General features: G+C 45.4%; 1 protein-coding gene across 6 annotated transcripts in view; it reads right to left on the reverse strand.

Annotated features, from left to right (window-relative positions):
* raraa (retinoic acid receptor, alpha a) overlaps window positions 1–18,145 on the reverse strand; it is a 162,553-nt gene that overhangs the window by 22,919 nt on the left and 121,489 nt on the right. Inside the window, exon 1 of one of the 6 annotated variants that reach the window (XM_086196155.1) lies at window positions 15,272–16,155. The exons of the other annotated variants lie outside the window; for them this stretch is intronic. Within the exon in view, the coding sequence (XP_086052281.1) occupies window positions 15,272–15,449 (178 nt within the window). The 5' untranslated portion in view covers window positions 15,450–16,155. Of the gene's footprint in view, window positions 1–15,271; window positions 16,156–18,145 lie in introns of those variants that run through there. 6 annotated transcript variants of the gene reach the window in all.

Raw genomic sequence — 18,145 nt, forward strand, 5'->3', positions numbered from 1 at the left:
TGATATCCTATGTGAGTGTGCTCTATTAATCATCCTGTCCTGTCAGTGAAAACGTTTGTATGATAAATGTTTAAAACCTACACCTGCATGTATGCATTCTGGACAGCCTCACAGCTTCATCACAGCAAAACAGACAGGGAGTTTAACACAGCAGGACAAGCAGATTAGCAAGCCTTTTCCATGGCCACGTGATGAATACAGGCAGGGTTTTCCCACAGTGGATCCACCACTGAACATGAATCTATGTTTGCAAGCTGGTCATACACAAACAGCTGTCCACGATCAGCTGAGTGACCTGATTGACCCACTATAGGCAGTTTTCCACCACAGGAGATTAACCTTTAAGCGCAACATGCATGTTCCAAAAGCGCCGATTTCAGGGCCCTTTTTTTTCAGGGACAGAACTAAGTACCTTCTCCAAGCTGCCCTGATAAACTGCCAGGTAGAGCTTGACGCTGATTAGTCTGGACTGGACTCATGAGTTGACGTAATAATTTTATAAGAGCTTAAATTGTGACATAAATTCTTCTGAGAGCAGGGAAGAGACAGGCTGGAAGAGAAACAGGGGTTGATAAAGACAGAAAGAAGTAAAGAGGCGTCTGAGGAGACAACTGACAGGATCGGGGGAGGACTGCACCACACAAGGCAAACATTTCAAAAGAAGGCCTCAAACAAAGCTGTGCATGCTTTCATGTTTGCTTCGAGGCGCCTTCCTCAGAGTGAGAAAGGGAGAAGGTGAAACAACAAGCCTCTTTAGGTCTGAAATATTGCGCAGTTGTTACATTTTGCTGTCTGTGTTAGAGTGCACAGAGAGGGAAGAGACGGGGCGGAACTTTCGACACTGAGCATGCATCGAAGGTAGGGCCGGACTGATGTCTGTGCAAAAGGGACAGCTGGAATAATGGTACTGCTCACTCACACCTCTGTTGAGGAACACTACAATGCCATAACTTCCCAAGCTGGGGCGGCATTATGAGAGCTTTGTTTAGTTCTGTGTACACAGACAAACCTGTGAAAAATCGGCTGTGAGTTAACCTCCTTTTGTCAAATCTCTCTATGTGGCCGTGATATGTTTTGACACACAATTCAAGCTTAAGACTTTTTTGGAATAACGTGAACACACACCAAAAAAAAAAGGGGGGGGGGGTTACAAACTGGGCTTTAATATTACTGCTCCAACTGTGAAAATGACTTCATGAAACATTAAGCCCCTTCTTTATAGAGTGCCTGGCCTGCATTAGTTAATTATAGAATCATGCATCAGGGGATGACTGTGTGAGATTTTCTCTCCAGCGATGACAAACTGCACTCATGCATATGATGAGCAAGGAAGACACGAAGACGAGACAAAACCTGGGCTTACCCGATCGAAAACTTCCCCGTGTGGTCAAACAAGCACATTTCACTCCGACAGAATATGGATTAGGCACCGCCAAGGTTAACACATTAGTCCTGTGGCTGCTGGTGTACTTTTCCAGAGCCACTTAGGATGAATGCAACTGCTAAATAAGCTTCAATTGCCTCAAAGGTCAACCACATTACAGGCAATAATAATAAGCTCAAAGGTTGACGGAGAGAATATAGTCCTGTGACCTTAAAGGTAGGCCAAGCCAATAAAACATTTGGAATATGTATTCCTATAGACAGTTGATCAATAGCAATAAGAAAATTGCTCGACATGATATCGATTGCTCAATTCAAATGTATGAAATGCAGACTGCAGTGAAAGCACATGATAAACACACACACACACACACACACACACACACACACACACACACTAGAAGGCACTGAGAGACTGCAAACCTCCAACAAACCTAATGTAAAAAAAAAAAAAAAGAAGCCATATTGCGCTAAACTAGCACCAGAATTTAATGTGCTCATCCTTGGTCCTGCCTCCAAGTTTTTCTGCAATCCTGCCAGCAGACAGACATGACCTCCTCGCCTGGTAATGTGGTCACCTTGCTGGATGAGGAACTGAACAAAGTGACAAAATGAACTGAATATTAATTGTGTTACATTTTCATAATGAGGCTTGCACAGCTTGCGACTTAGTATTCAAAAGCAATTTTTCTGAGGAAACTGATTTTAAATACTAGTGGTAAATGTGAGCATTCGTGAAAAAAATAAAAACTTTCATGAACGACACTTCTCTGCACCGGCTCTCAGATTACATTCATACACATTAACCAGGCTCTATTCATCTTTATTGGGCTGGGTGTCACACACAGTGCCTCTCTATGTTTGAGGGCCAAAGGACCTTCATGAATGCTTATGCTCGAGTGTTTGCTCTCCACTCACTCTAACAGAGAGGTTATCTGCACACTGATACTCGCTAATCCAATGTGACTGGCAGCATTCAAGGCCCTCCATTCTTAAGCGCATATTCAACAGTGGAGGAAGCAGGTCATAAATATGGAGGGAACAAGGGCCTATTTGCATGAGAGGGTTGAAGTGGACTTGGAGAGGCCAGGAGGAGGTGGAAAGAAGAAGGGGGAACAAGGGATCAAGAGAGAAGAAGAAGAGGCTCATGAGGATCTGGGGAGAGGAGAGGCTCACCGGGGACAGGCTTTGTCATGTTAAACTGCTTCTTTCCACCCATGTTCTCCCTTTCCCCTCCTCTCCCCCCGCTCCCTCTCTCTGTGGATCACACAATAGTCAATCACAGGGGAATAGATTACGAGGGTTTGATCTTCTCAACTTCAGAGCAGGAGCATGACAGTGGAAGTGGGGGAGAGGTCGGGAGTGCAGCGTGTGCGTGACTCGGGTGGATGAGAGTGTGTGCAACGATGCTAAATAATGTGCCTTCTCACCAGGCCTTTTCTCGTAAAATCCAGAAACCCATTTAAGTTTGTCACTTCATATGGTCGTCAGGCGTAAACGCTGGCTGGGCAAAAGTTTTAAACTCACAGGTACATTAGCCTGCCTTTACGGTGCAGCAGGCTTAACATGGATTGCCCTTCTGTGTATCAAACAACAGCGATAACAGTCCTCTTAAGAAATTAGCTCAAAGTACAAGTGACATGTTTGGAGGTGAAAGCATGTAAATTGCTGTATTCACAAGGGTGCAGACAAAAGATGCAACAAGCATGAAACTATCCTGTCACTAGTGTGGTAAAGAGCTCGATGACGCCAAGGCCCAAGGGGGCTACTAGGTCAGCAGAAAGGTTAAAATGGCTGAAACACCCTTAGGAGACAGCCGGCATATCGGGGATAGGAAAACGAGCTAACTGCACACTCCTCTTTGCAGCAAAACATATTTTCCAGTTTTAAAGTCTGATGCTGTAGCCTTGTGTCAAATGTGACCGCAGCCAGGCTAAAACCATCGACCATCTCAGTAGTACCTTTACACACTTTGGCTGTCGTTCTTCACAGCCAGCCACAGCTCTCCTGCTCATGCACCCTAATGATGACTGATGACACACATTTGATTCAGCCGTCTGATGTGTGGTGTCATGGGGCTCCTTAGTGGAAGATTTGGGCTGAGTGAGGGAAGAGCGGGTGGGCAGGGAGAAGCAGACACATTTGTCTTTACTGTCAGAGTTAATGCAGAAGATAAAAAAAAGAGAAAAAAGTGAGGTGCATGTCGATAGCACCGGGAGGTTAGGTTAGCTCTGTGCTTTGGAGAAATGGCTGATGAGAGCAGGCAGAGTCATCAAGAGAGCTCAGTGGGATGTTACTAGAATTTAATGAAGGACATGTTTAGCTTCCTCGGGTAAGGGTTATGCTTTTCCCTTCGCTCTGTGTTTGTGTGTGTGTGTGTGTGTGTGTGTGTGTGTGTGTGTGTGTGTGTGTGTTGTCTGTGCCTCTGCAGACGCCAATTTCCTGCATGGATCCCTGACCTTTTAGTGTAGCCTGGAGGGAGCCATTTGATCAGGACACACACACACGCACGCACAAGCAGGCACATGCACATGCACACGCACGCACACACACACACTATTTCCTGTGACATGGTTGCCACCAGTCATTGGACTTGTTTAGTAAGAATGTTGATCTCCTTTTATCTCTCTAGCTTGGCTTATACACAGAAACAGCAGTCTGTGCAAAAACACTGCCAGAGATTAAAACATGGCAAATTCATTGACTGTCATTTAATTTATCACATTTTACTTTGAATTTGCTTTACTTTTCATATTTCTCTGACTTGACACAATTTTTGGGTTATCATCTGTATGGTGTAGTTATACGTTTGTCCCTGAAATGTGAACAAAAAGCAGATAATCTTCTCCACCAGTGCAGTCGTGCGACAGCTTCTACATGCACGTTTGTTTGCTGTCATGCTCAGGTGCACGAGCTGTCAGAAACACTGAGCGGAAGTAACCTGAGCCGAGCCCTCAGGTGAGCCTGGTGTTGACGCTTCCACTCCTCCCTCCAAGGTCCAGTTAACCCCAGCTGGCCTCTGCTGACTGCTCTGTCTTTCTGCCTTGTGACCCAAGCCCTATTATGACCTTGGGGAAGCAGGAGGAGGGAGGGTGGGAGGGAGCGAGGGAAAGGAAGAAGGGGGGGGCATTATCACGACCTAGTTCCACAACAAGTAGCAATGTACGCCTCTCCCAGTTAACTCTGTCCATTAAGCTAAGTGGAGCCCATCATTTATTTATCAGTTTCCAATGTATAATTCATAAAGTAAGGGGGACGGTCATGAATAGCGACACACACAGGTGAGGATGCTTCTTTCAGTTCTTTTTCCTATTACACAAATGCAAAGTGTGTGTCGAGAGTGACGAGAGGATGCATGGCGACGCTACCGCCAATGTGCAATGAATAAGTCAGCGGCAGGAGGGAAGAAAGTGAACAAACAATTAGATCAGATTAGATGAGCAAGAAAATTAGGAGATTGAGTGTTTAAGGGAGAAAGTGAGAAAACCAAGTGACACACAGTAGGAGAGTGATAAAAGGGGGTAGCGTGGCTGAGAAAATGAGCAAGATGAAGACAAAATCATGTATCTTTATTGCTGTTCTAATATATCTTGACTTATAACTCGGGGTATATAGAGAGGTAGAAAAGAGAAAATTAGGGCAGTGCCTTAGCAGTGAGTAAAGGCAAATTTACATTGTTATTCCTCCTCTCCTTCCCCCACTTTGTAGGCGTGGGTCCTGGGGGAGCCGCAGATGCTAATACAGTTATTAAGCCTCTCCACTGAAGCCTGCTCCACCTCCTCAACCCTCTGTATCAAGGACCTCTCTCTGCCTGCCAGGCAGCGGGCAAGCTCGCTGGCTTCCACAATGAGATCAAACAGTCCCAAGAAGGCCAGCTCAGGGGAAGTCTGTGATGGAGCTTCCCGCTGAGCTGTGAGGGCAGGTGGGGTTGGATATTTCAAGCCCAAGGAGCATCACAGCAGGCTTTAGGCGGCTATGCTTCAACCTTGCTGTGGTTCTTGCTTCCTTTCCTCCTTTTAAGTCAGCTGACTGAGATTCCCATGCATCTCTTCCTGGTGGTGGGGATTACAGCCATGAAAGGCTTTAGCAAGCACAAGTGCGAGAGCAGATTTCGTCTTCTAGCTTCAAGGTACGCGTAGCTATGGAGGTTGATAGGGGGTGAGTGGAAGAACTTGGGGTGGCCAGGTTAGAGTGCAGCACTGTGGGCTAGACTTTAATGTGCAGCAGGGGGAACCCTCTCTCAGGACTATGGCTGGTCACTGCTGAAGGACATGTGTGGAGGTGCATGTGTCTAATCGCTGCATTACATCCAATCCATAATTCACATCTTGGAGGGAAGATTAGTCTTGCCACTCTTGCCTCCATCTAGAAGGAGCAAATTTGGGCAGCCATGCAGACGGCACGCAAGGTACTTGGTAAAAAAGCACTGGCTGACCTCATATTAGCTGGCATCACCTGCAGTGCACTTTTTAACATGTCTGCAGCCAAATGGCTTCATCTCAAAGAGGACGAAAGAGCAACCAGGACAATGGAAACAGCCCCCCCCCCCCCAAAATAAAAATAAAAACAAGCCACACACAGTGGAGTTGTTTAGACACTGACCATTCAAGTCTCATCATGATACTTGATGAGATGGGCAAGATAAAGACAAATGCTATAATGTGCTTAATAGGATGGGGATATAGGTCATTCTGTTCCAGACTCAATTTGCCAATGCTGGCCTTTTGGCAGCCACAGGATACATGCAGGCCAAGCCTCCATCAGTCGCACTAGAAAACTAATAATATTGAGTCACCCAGACAAGCTTCTCGCTCCGTCTGTTGCCTTTCCTCGCATATTCCCTCGAGTTTTTTTCTTCGCCATTTGCTCTCCACTGCTTTATGCTCAAAAGGGAAAAAGGGCAAAAATCCAGAGGCCCCAAATGGCATTAAACACCTTGAAAGGCTCCACAGAGATTATTATTTGAAAATGCCAACTCCCCCCCGAGCACACACCCCCCCCCACCCCCTGGTGCCTGAGATCTCCCTCTCCCTCTTGTTTTCTTTCAGCTGATAGGTGCTGACAGCCCAGACACAATAATCCAACTCTATTGTGGAACTGCTGCAGTGGCAGCAGTGCTGTGCAAAGGTTTCCCACGTATGGCGTGAGGGCAAAGCAGGGTGTCACGTCAGGGTGGTGGCACTAAACAGCACAACCGGGGCTGGGCACCAGATCCTACATGACGCCAACTAGATCAAACTGCTGTCACCTTTTCCATCTGTCAGCTCTCTGGCTGGAGCAAGATGGAAAGGTGCGGACAGGGTGCCTATCAAAAGACTCGCCCCTCAATCCTGACCAAGGCTGGGGCTAAGTGACCAAAGACTTCTATCACAATGTCAAGGTATCAAAGCTCAGTGTCTCTCTGTGTTTTGCATCTGCTTTGTGTACAAAAAAGAAAAAGAATTCATTAACAACAAACAGAGGAACAAACCAAACCACAGGCACGCTGAAGTGTTGCACCCCTAAAAGTATACAACGAAGACCATTTCTGTCATGATGCAGTATCTGGAAATTCTGTGACGATATGGTTCAAACAATTCTGTATTCTATTAATTTGCGTATTTTCTTCTTTACTATAGAAGTTCAAAACAGAGAAAAACTCCCACCTTCCTCATCTTGGATGGGTTGGTATGCTTCCTCCTCCTCCTCCTGCATATTTACACAGTATTCCACTCTCCCCTTCCATATCTGGCTATGCTACAGTACCTTGTGAGGCAACAGGACCATGCGAGATTCCCTACGTAGCCTACACACAACATACAGTCGCTCTGCGACAGCCAAATCTCTACCGGTTGACATGTTTCTATTGTTGCGCTGTAAATTTGTATATGAGGACTAATGGTAAGGGACTGAGAAAGAAAGGGCAAAGACATGAGTTTCTCCTTTTGGGATTTACACACTCAAAAATAACATGTAGCCCTCATGGCACTGGTGTGTGTGTCCTTTTGGAAGATATTTGTGCATCCTACAGTTCAATTTTTCCCCTTTATGTTAGTCAAAAGGTTAAATTAAACTACCTTTTGCGTTTGAGGAAAAAAAACATCCCAAATACAGGACTGTTGTAGCCTCCTATCTCTGATTCTAACTGTGTACAGCTCACTACAAAATGCTTTGCTCGCTAAGATTGTTAAGAATCCAGTCATAAAGAAAAAAAATGCTCTCTCTCTTTTTGAAGTGCTGCACTGTTTTTTTTCCCCTTTTCCATCAGCAACCCTTCCCCCGATTTGAAGGAACATCCACACCAAAAAAAAAAAAAAAAAAAAAAAAAAAAGGAATAAGACATTTATGTGTCTATTTTCAACACAGGATTATCCTCAGGCCTCATTTTCTTTCCCAATGCATTAATTTTGTGGGTATGAAATGTTCTGAAAACAGCATCAGTAGATCGCCTCAACCGTAGCAGAACTCGAAGCAACTAAGGTTGTGAAATCATTTATTTTTTATTGCACAACAATGCTCCAAAGCATCTGACAGGGGCACTTGATTATTGTGATATCTAGCAGGAGACCATGTCCCGCTCTCTCAGCCGAGCCACTTGACTAACAACAGCCCAGATAGTGGTCGCGTCAAAGGTTAGACAATACGTCTCTGTGAAATGAAAGAGCTGCTTGATATCAGAATACCTCCCTTGGACACACCGTAGCTCCATTTATAAACAGGATCTAGTTATTTCAGGCTCTTCTCTTTCACCTCTCTTAACCTACATGTGTTAGGGCGACAAGGCATCTCTCAGTTCACACAATCCCAATATCACAAACACGCTTACAGGGAACAAGCGGCCTGTAACCTGAGCATGTCTGCCTCCTTCGTTTGAACAGGTTTTCCAATCCATCACTATCCTGCACGACACTCTTCCTTTCCACCTCCGCTGCATTTTGGCAGTCTATTTCATCCCCGTCCCAGGTGGGCCTTCAAGAGTCGAATGTCAGAGGCCGGGCTCCAGCGAGACATGTAATGAATATGAAATGATTCAGACAGGCTGTGGGAAAGAGTCTCCGCCACTGTCACCAGTTGGGAACAGATTTAGCCAGGCTGAGCTAGGCCGTGCAGGGCTGAGGGATCCAAAGAGAAGAAGATACACAATATGAATATCTAAAGTTACTTTAGAGACACTGCTTCCATAAATCAATATATGCAAGGCAGTATTGTCTTCCTCCAAATTTACCCTGCGTGAGTCCTGGGGGCCTGCTAGAGACACCGACAGCGGGTATTATGAAACTGAGGTAAATAAGGACTGTAATGAGATCCTCTGACAAACTCTCCTCTATCTTAGAAGCACGACTACAAGCTTATTAAAAGCACAGTCATAGCTGAGGGGACTTTGTCTGCAAATGCATTCATAAATCAAGATAAGTTTGAGTGATTCATTGTTCCTTCTTTTTTCCTTCTTGCAAAACACACGAACGTGAGCTGGGCCACAGTGGTCTCTCTTGCTCCTTAGTTAACAACACTGACTGAGACGGCAGCAACACTGTGCTATTTTTTGCCCAGACAGCAGGAGAACTGCCAGGCCATTGTATTTTTAGCACACTAAACTCTACCCTATTTTCTTGGCTGCCCCACTCTCAAAATAGTGAGGCGTTCCATTGTTGTGTTAGTGCAGGTATGGGTGCAAGGGAACGACTTGAGGTCAGGGCTGGAAATTAACTTTAATTCTTTATCCACCTGCCACCGCGACTCGTAGCAAATCCACTCGGCACTACATAAAATTATCAGCGGGTGTTTATTTGTAACCTTGCTTGAGGTGTACACATCCATGTTGATGTTATCATAAATCCTCAAAGGGAGGATGAGTGTCCTGGTGCAAGTGGCCTGGGAGACAGCTGACTGCACAGGAGAGGAGGGAGGCAGCAGTCCTCCACACCAGATGAAGCAAAGCAACATTACATGTAATATATATCTATATATAGTCAACGCTGGAAAAAAAAAGAGGGGGGGATTGGAGGGCAGGAAATCTCTTAAAATATGAGGAAAAATTAGGGCAGGCGTGCATTTAAGATTAATAGTGACACTGACTGCCCAGCTTAGGACTCGCCGTGTGGGGAAAGCCGCTACTGTGATGGGAAACAGAGAGCGAAAGAGATAAAGTGGGAGAGAGAAAGGAGACACTTTGGGAATGAAAATGCCTTCTAGATGAATTCAGGGGGTGATGAATGTCCCCGGTTCAATACCCAGATGAATTTATATGTGTTCCATTATGAGAGGGTGTGGATGAAACATGGAGATAAGGTGGAGAGATGGGGGAGCGAGAGAGAGAGAGACCTCTCTCAATGTGCTAGTGAGGTAGCCATGCAGAGCCCATTGCGAACAAGCCATCTGTAGAGATAAGTAAAGAAGTGATTACAACAGACCCAGCTCAATTTCTGACAGTTGACGCTTGACTGCACCCGTGGAGCTGAATTGATTTAAATGAAGAAGCTATGAATATTTTAAAGGGCAGAAACCCCCTTTAACCTGAACTCTTTCAACCTCCCTCCCAGTCCTGTGTGTATGTTTGTGTTTGTGTGTGTGTGTGTGTGTGTGTGTGTGTGTGTGTGTGTGTGCGCGCACGCAACAGGACAAACACAAGGGAGAATGTAATTATTGATGGTGAGATTACAGTCCTATTGTCACACTGTCTGCAATCAGCTGCCTTCTTTAAGCCCTGATGAATCAATGACACTGCCTGGATCCTTTCTGTCTGCTCTGCTGTGTTCATCAAAGTGGGCTTTGTAGAGTACACCAACCCTTGTTTGGGGATTTAGCGTCAAACCAACCTGGTGTACAACAGTACTCTCCGACTGATGCCTCCGGCTAACCCTCTCTACAAACAGAGAGGGGCCCATCAGTGGGTCTGAGCGTGTGTTTGAACAAGAAAACACTGCCCAGAAAAAAAAAAAGATGGATTTCTGACACATTCTATGAAATAATGCTGCAATATGTAAACCACAAGAGAGGAAAAAAAGTTCCGTTATAATACCGTATGTGTTCAAAATCCAGGTACTAGGCAACGGACCATTCTTCACACCTTCAAAATCAACTAAAATCAGCACTTGAAAACATGTGTCCCCGTTGCTTTCAATTCTGAGAGCATCTCTAATGAGTGATGCATTTCATTAAAAAAGGCCAGCAAGAGCTTTGACAGTTGGTGTCAAGGTGTTGTTTTGGGAGCGAGTGATGGCAGGTTGTGAAACGCTGCCCTGAGGCCTTTCCCAAGAGAGCAGTGGCGGCGCTGAACTCTGTTCACCCCTTTGCCATTACAAACATACCTTGATGACAAAATGTGTTATTGATGTTCACCTGGAGGTGAAAGCAGGCGTGTTTCTGTGGACATACTGATCTCCATCTCTCTCGCTTACAAACACTCTCGCTCTCTGTGGCAGTCAGGCTACTAAATCACTGTCACCATTGGCTGAAAGAGGTTAGGCAGATGTGGCACAATAAGGAGGCTGTCTGACGCTTCCCTCCCTGGAAGAATAGGGGACCTTGTCTCAGTGCTGTCTATCCATCCTGCCAGCTCCATCAAGTTGGGATCATCTGGGGCTTTTCCAGAGGCCCAGAAGGCAAAGGCCATTCTCTCATCAGTCCGTCCATTTGCATGGACGTAAAAGGGCAAACAGAAAATACTATGAAGCTAAAGGACTTGGCAGTGATAGAAAGGGCAAACACAGCAGTTAAAGAATATTAACGTCTAGGATTTGCATTACTGCTTCATGTCAACAAAGTCCTAAACTGTAATTTTACTCAAGTTATAAGCTGCTTTGCCAGGAAACCCTGAGTGGATTAATCAAGAATATAAATTTGGCACATAATGTTCCGCAAAAAATGAGATGACCCCTTCCTCTCGTTGTTTATGACAGCAATCCTCTGTCAATGTCAGAGAGTGACAGTACTGGAGCCAATTCTGTGGAAGGACAGAGCAAGCCTGTCTCTGTTTATGCTATTTGTCCATGTTTATTCCCAAGACAGAGTACATAATTGCCAAATACAATCTGCACACATAAATAAAGGAGGGAGAATGTGACATTCACAGTTCTTTCACAAGGCCAACACCACCAATCTGCTGGCCGAGTCCACACACGCATCGCTCGCACGGTTTTCCATGTTGCTTCTTAACAGCACCATCAACACTCACCGCCTCGTCTGATACTGGAGCCTCTGAAAAAGCCAAATGCGAGAACACACGGGGGTTACACTTCACCAGCCACGCTCGCACTTTTGAGCTTTCTCCTCCTCAGAAAAACAAACAAAAAGAAACCCAAAACAGTCCCACTGTCCCTCATCCCTGACAAAATTACTCCTGCTCTTACAGTCTGTTGCACCGTGAAACAATAAAATACCATCTGTTTTTTTCTTGAGCCTCATCTCCTTCAAGGCCAAAAAAAAAAAAAAAAAAAGACTTCCGACCTTAAATACCACATGAGTCAGATTAAGCCGCCAGTCACTTGCCCCTCCAACACACGGTATTCATGTCCAATAGCCCACTTGGCAGCCCCTGCTTTTTGCAGACAGACTAGCTAAAGCCTGCCCTACTCTCTGCCTCGTCTAGTCTCTCTGAAAATCCCTGGTGACTGCTTTCTTTCGTACTGTAGACAGCCTGAGAAAAGAAGGGGGGAAAAAAAACAAAGACCAAGAAGCGTATGGGCTAGTGAGCATTTGAGCCCACCGTGCAATCCCTCTTTCCTTCATACCCCCGTTTACTTTTACTGTGTGACAGTCATGTGAACAAGGCCATGCACATTCTTTCATGCATGAGCCCATAATTGCTGGAAGGACCCTGACAGGCATTCAGTGAAAAATTAAGTGTATTTAATCTGTGAGGCCAGAGCCTTTTCATCAGAACAATTCAGCATTTTTAATCTGCATATAACTAGATTACAAGTGACTTGCTGACACTGCCTGTGACTGGGGGAACCTGCGCTGACAGCGGCTGGAAACAGTCAACAATTTCAGTGGCAGCATCACGGCTTCATCAAGACTGGACAAAGCTCCTTCTCTCTCTTCACTCTGTCTCAACTTCAGGACATAAACAACGGCAGTGCCACACAGTAGCAATTCCCTCATCCTTGAATACAAAGATTCAATGTGACATAAAAAGGGGGCATCAGCTGGCTCTTGAGTACCGAGTGTCTCTGCTTCTTCTTTGGTACCCAAAATACAGATGGTACGGTAAGCACCTGAGATACCGGACAATAACAACATGTGGACTGGTTTGTGTGCAGCAACAGGTCCGCCAGTTGATTTGAGTGGGGGGGGGGGGGGGGGGGAATAATCCATGATTTTCACCGGCAGAGAACTGCAGCGTTAGCAGTTTGTGTGAGATGGTGAGAATTTTTACAGCAGAGCTTCCTGTTGCTTACTGAAACAAGACGACGGGATATGAATAAATGATGCTGCAGCCATCCATGTATGTGGAGAATTGAGGGTATTTGTCTGTGTGTGATTTGACATTAAATGGTTAATTTCATATTTGTGATCAAGGATTTTTGGAATATGATACTACCGTTACCAGTTACAGTATTTCTGGTTTTGTGACAAGTTCAAAATATAAATATACATGGAGGTATGGGCAGCTGAACGAGTACGATACAGCTACATTTACTCAGAAAGCCTTTAGTGGTGAAAAGCTGGAAAGAGAATCGCGGATACATCAATGCAGCACTTAGCATACGGATACATCTTGAATTATGCGCATGCTTTTAATTTCTGGCATCAAAGAACTAATGTTGTTACGGCTGCCAACCTGGATATTCAGGGACTGAAATACAGAACCACTAATCTCCCAACCCACATCCACAGACAGCATGGAGTCAGTGTGGGACTACCAACAACTGCAGCGTCAAGCATAAAAAGTGTCGTCAATATGTTCCTTCTCATGGTCACGCTGCAGTATCGACACATAGGAGACATCATCTTATATACAAAAAAAAAAGACTTTCTTTGTTCAGAGATTTTCATTTACAATATAATATCAATTAACCCTGATATTGCATCGTATTGTATCTTGATGCATCATAACGACAGCGTTTCCGACGGATCAATAAAGTATTTCTGATTCTGACATCTCTAGTCTCACTAGTACACTGAAATATACACTTCTGGAGCAAATGAGCCTTAAGAAGTGCACAAGCAATCTGCTTCCGAGCCAATATGCAGAGGATAACACAGCAGGAGTTTCTCCTCTGGAAGTTGGCACTTGAGCCCAGAAACAGGAGCTGAAGTTGTCTTGTGCTTCTGAGCCTGGTAGGTTTGAATTCCTGTCTAAGAACAGGAAGCCAAGACAGAAATCTAGCTCTGTTTTGTCCATTATATTTTGACCCCTATGATCCAATAAGCCTCCCAGCCATGAGATGACACAAACATATGTTGTGCCGCTCCACTCTGACACCGCCCCCCACCCCCACCCCCCACCCAACACACACCTCACCACGACTCCCTGGTTGGGCACTACATTTTTTTATTACATTGGCTCAGCAAGGCGAAGAGAAGCTATCCTGCCCCCTCCCACGCACACACACACACACACACACACACACACACACACACACACACACCTCCTGCATTGAACAAAACAATGTGAAGTCGAGTAAGGGATCAGAGGTCTTTTCCTGGGCCAAACCCCCACAGTCTCGCTCAGACAAGCTCACATGGTTTGAATCAATGCTGTTTACTGGGCCAATTCAATAACAACTAGCAAGCTCACTGGATATCTGCTCTGGACAAAAAAAAGAAAAAAGTATGTGATCTCTCCTTTCGGTCGAGAGGAATTTCTTATCTTAATTTGACTTGGAAAAATAAATTGTGGGGAAAAAAAGGAGAGAAAGACGCCGCTGCAAACTAAACGCTTTTGAATGCCTTTGTTGTTGCTGCTAAACATCAGAAATTCCGGTTTAAGTTTCTATAGTCTTGAGTCAAGGAGGAAATTGGCCCTTAAGAGCCTGTGGAGATTCCTGCCTTTTTACACTCCTTCAGCTGTGAAAGACAACAGAGCCATCTTTCCTATAAAGGCTTTGCAGCAGAGCAGCTCCTTTGAGGTAAAGAATGGGGCAGGGCCTTTTGTGACACTTTGTTGTTGTAATAAAACTCTTATTGAGGCAGATACTGTATCAATAAAGCGAAACCTGCCACCCAAGAAAACCGCTGCGCGAAGTCAAAATCAGGAGCTCAGACTCTGACGCGCTATTTTTAGCCAGGGTTTAATCTACTGTGCATGTTGTAACATAAATGTTATTATATTCACGTGATGACTGATCTGGAAAAAGAAATAAAATATTTCAGAGTACTGCGTGTTCTCAGTTGTATCAAATGCAGATTTCAACAACTTAGAGGAGTACACGACCAGACTGGAGCATTGACCTAACAAACAGTACTGTGCTGCTCAGGAATTGTGGCTTGTGGGTGCCGATATCCAGATTACTAAAAGGAACCAGAGGGGATAACCCTGGCAGGAAAGTTTGATCTGATTAACGTGGAAGAAAGCCTTGCAGAAACTTGTTTGTATTAAGCACATATTTCCCAAACGCGAATAACTAACTGGATATGGGCGCTGCAGTCAGGAGGAGATTTCTCAGAAAAACACCCAGCCTTGCCGGGCGCGTACTCGGCAAGAAGAGAGTCAATGCCGAAAGTGGGTCAAGTATATATAATGCAGTTATGGAGCTCAGTAATGGTGATAACATGCAAAAGTGCCTGGCGCAAACTGTAGATTTACATAATTGAAGTAAATAGGTGAAATAAAGGCCTCATGATTAGAATTTGGTCGCATGTTCTGGTGACATTAAAATTGCAACCGCCCTATTTCGGAGGGCTGAACAGACATGAACAACACATGGTTGCTATAAGTTCCCCCCATTAGTGAGAAGGCACCTACAGTGATTGGAGCCGTTCCAGTGCTGGTTCCTGATGGACGTGCTGTAGGGATGCGGCGCCCCGGGCACCAGTCCTTTCTCCGGGATCAAGCACCCTCTGCTCTGGTTGTAGTAATCCATCATTAAAAACGGGTTCGGGCTGGGATTCAGTCCCACAACGTCCACACTCTCATACATCATACGAAGCAGTGGGTTTTGAACCTAAACAACGAACTACGGTCGCCTTGTGTTCAGCTCTCCAGCAGCGGGAACGGGAGAAAACATTCAAATCACAGAAAAAAGTGATAAGGACATTTGGTTTTGTTGGCGTACTGAGGGGAAAGCACGCCGAGGAGGGAGCCAGCGTGTGCGGGGAAGCCTAGTCGCCTGTGTTCGGTGTGAAAACACCGTTTCCAAGCATGGTGTCCAGCACGGCTCGAATATGCACACAAATAAAAAAAAAACGGCCCGGATAACTTCAATGTGGGTCCCGGCGGCCTCGCTCACACGGGGAGCAACATTTCCACGCCACAATTGAGGGAATAACCCGGATAAAATCCCAGAAAGGAGAAGTCCGTATGGAGAACACAAGGCGATTACAGACGGGGGTGAGGGTGTTGATATCAGTGAGGAAATCCCGTCTAGTTGCAGCTCGTCCTTCAGGTTAAAGCCGCTTGTCCCACCGTGGGTGGATTCCCGTCAGCCTCCTGTTGGAGCCGGTCTCCCTCCGTGCGCCCCCCGTCTCTCTCACACACATCCAGGGTCGCATGAAGCACGCAGCAGCGCTTGTTTGTGTTCAGCCTAAATCCTCCCCACACCGAACCGAGCAGCTATCATGTTCTGCACGACTATGACAAGGCACAGCAGCTGAGGGCATTGGCTCCACCTCCTCTGGGCTCTTTTTTTTTTCTCCTTCTCCCTTCAGTCTTGCGTTGCGCCTCCTAGTTTAACCCTTTCAAGAACGTCACCATGGATCTCCCTCCGTCCAAACACACGCCCTGCAAGGGATGGCGAGGGGGGCGCCCTCCTTCATATGAAAGTGCGGGGTCTTTAAATAGGGATGTATTTGAGAACAAGTTATGTAAGCTTAATAATGAGACTTTCATATCTTTTCAGCTGCTGCACGGGCATGAATGCACCAATCTTTTTTCCTGGAAGTTCCCATCCATGTTCTCACTCTTTATTTGGACTCCTCCTTCCAACTAATTTGACCCTTTCCCCCATGCTCTCATCAGTCCCTACCCTCCAATTTTTTTTCTCCCCCAGTCGCTGTCTCCCTAATTTGCCTAATGCTATGCAGCTGAACTTTTCCTGAACCCAGGGAAGTAGGCAGCCTCACCTCCTGGTGACCCACTGGCTGACTCGGATTCGCCTCCCTGGCTCACTCTCATCCCACATTATTCAAGGTTTCCCACCTTGTATACTCAATGTAACACCATTACTGTTCCTCGAGTGCTGCCCAGAGTGGCGCCTCGCTATACAAGCGAACACACACAAAAAAAAAACCAGCAAAGTTGACAAGTCAAGGTGAGCGACATGTTTCTCACATTCTGATCGAGTCAAGTAGTTTAGCATCAACTTGCAACTTGCTATGCAAATAGCACCTGTGACATCTACAGGACTTGAGTCTGAGCCTCACGCCACTGCAGCACAACTACGCGTGGACCGACGCTCCTCATCAAAGTCTGATGATGCAGATGTCAGTTCTGGAAGCGTGTAAAAACGAGCGAGCTCACATCCCCGCGTTGCTCATGCATACTCAATCACACTGTGCTTATATCTCTTATAGATACATGCTGTTTGGAGATTTGGCTCTTAACAGTGTACACAAATGTGTGACTTTTACAAAACAAGACATTTGAAACAATCTTTTACCGACATTCACGTGAGTTTAAAGCGGGAGATAGCCCTGTACCCGTGTGTGTCCTGTACTTGTTATCTACCCCAGAGCCTGAACAATACCTCTCCTCCCCCACTTTTTCTACACCTGAGCCACAGGCCACAGCTGGGTCTGACCAGCCCAGTTTTTTAAGAAGGATTATCTGCATGGATCCTGGCAGGGGGGCTTGGCCTCCTCCGCCCCCCCTGACTGTGATTTAATGCAGGCCCCTGTGTGTTTACCCTGTGTGATAAGAGCACAGTGTGCAGGCCTGAGCCGTGGCGACCCCTTGCCTGCACTGATAGCGCAGCCACACATTCCTTGACAGCATTAGCCAGATGAGTAATGGCTGTCAGAAAAATGCTAATTCGCCAGGCTCTGCATTCTCCTCTGAGTTGCAGAGTGTTCTTCCTCCTCTAATGCCCCGTGATAGCGCAGAACAAGCTAAGAGATAACAGATTGTTGATCACTGCTTACTTCAGAAGGAGAGAGAAGATTAGAAGTTAGGTTTCCCACAGTGGATCACATTTCTTATTTGGAATCTGAAAAACTCAGATTGCTCAATTTGACAAAAACAGATTAGATCCAAACCATAGCTTCTGTGTTCTGGTCATTATGTTCCATGAAAGTATTTCTCTCCTTACACCATTTGAATTGTACTGAAATAATAGCATGATGCGTGTGTGAGTCAACTGAAGGAATTTTTTTTGTTGTTGTTCAAAATAGCCTACTTTCCACAAAAATAAGAAGTCAGTAAATTAAAAAAAGAAAAGAAAAAGAGTCGACACATCTTAATTGTGTATTTTTTTATAGCCTGGCTATCGATTGTTTCAGAGCTAAATAAACGTGCATAAAATTCAACTGTAATTCCTTCCATTTGTCTGCGACATTAACTGATACCAACACAAACAAAATATGTGTCTTGGTAGCAACAGGCACTTCAAGCAAAAAAACTATTCCATATTTGATAAATATGTATTTCAAAGGGATTCTTAACAAGAAAGGGAATTTTTCCTTT

This window comes from Aulostomus chinensis, chromosome 23 (assembly GCF_037954235.1).
Source record: "Aulostomus chinensis isolate RoL2024-O1b breed Wild chromosome 23, RoL_Achi_v1.0, whole genome shotgun sequence".
Classification (NCBI taxonomy): Eukaryota; Metazoa; Chordata; class Actinopteri; order Syngnathiformes; family Aulostomidae; genus Aulostomus; species Aulostomus chinensis.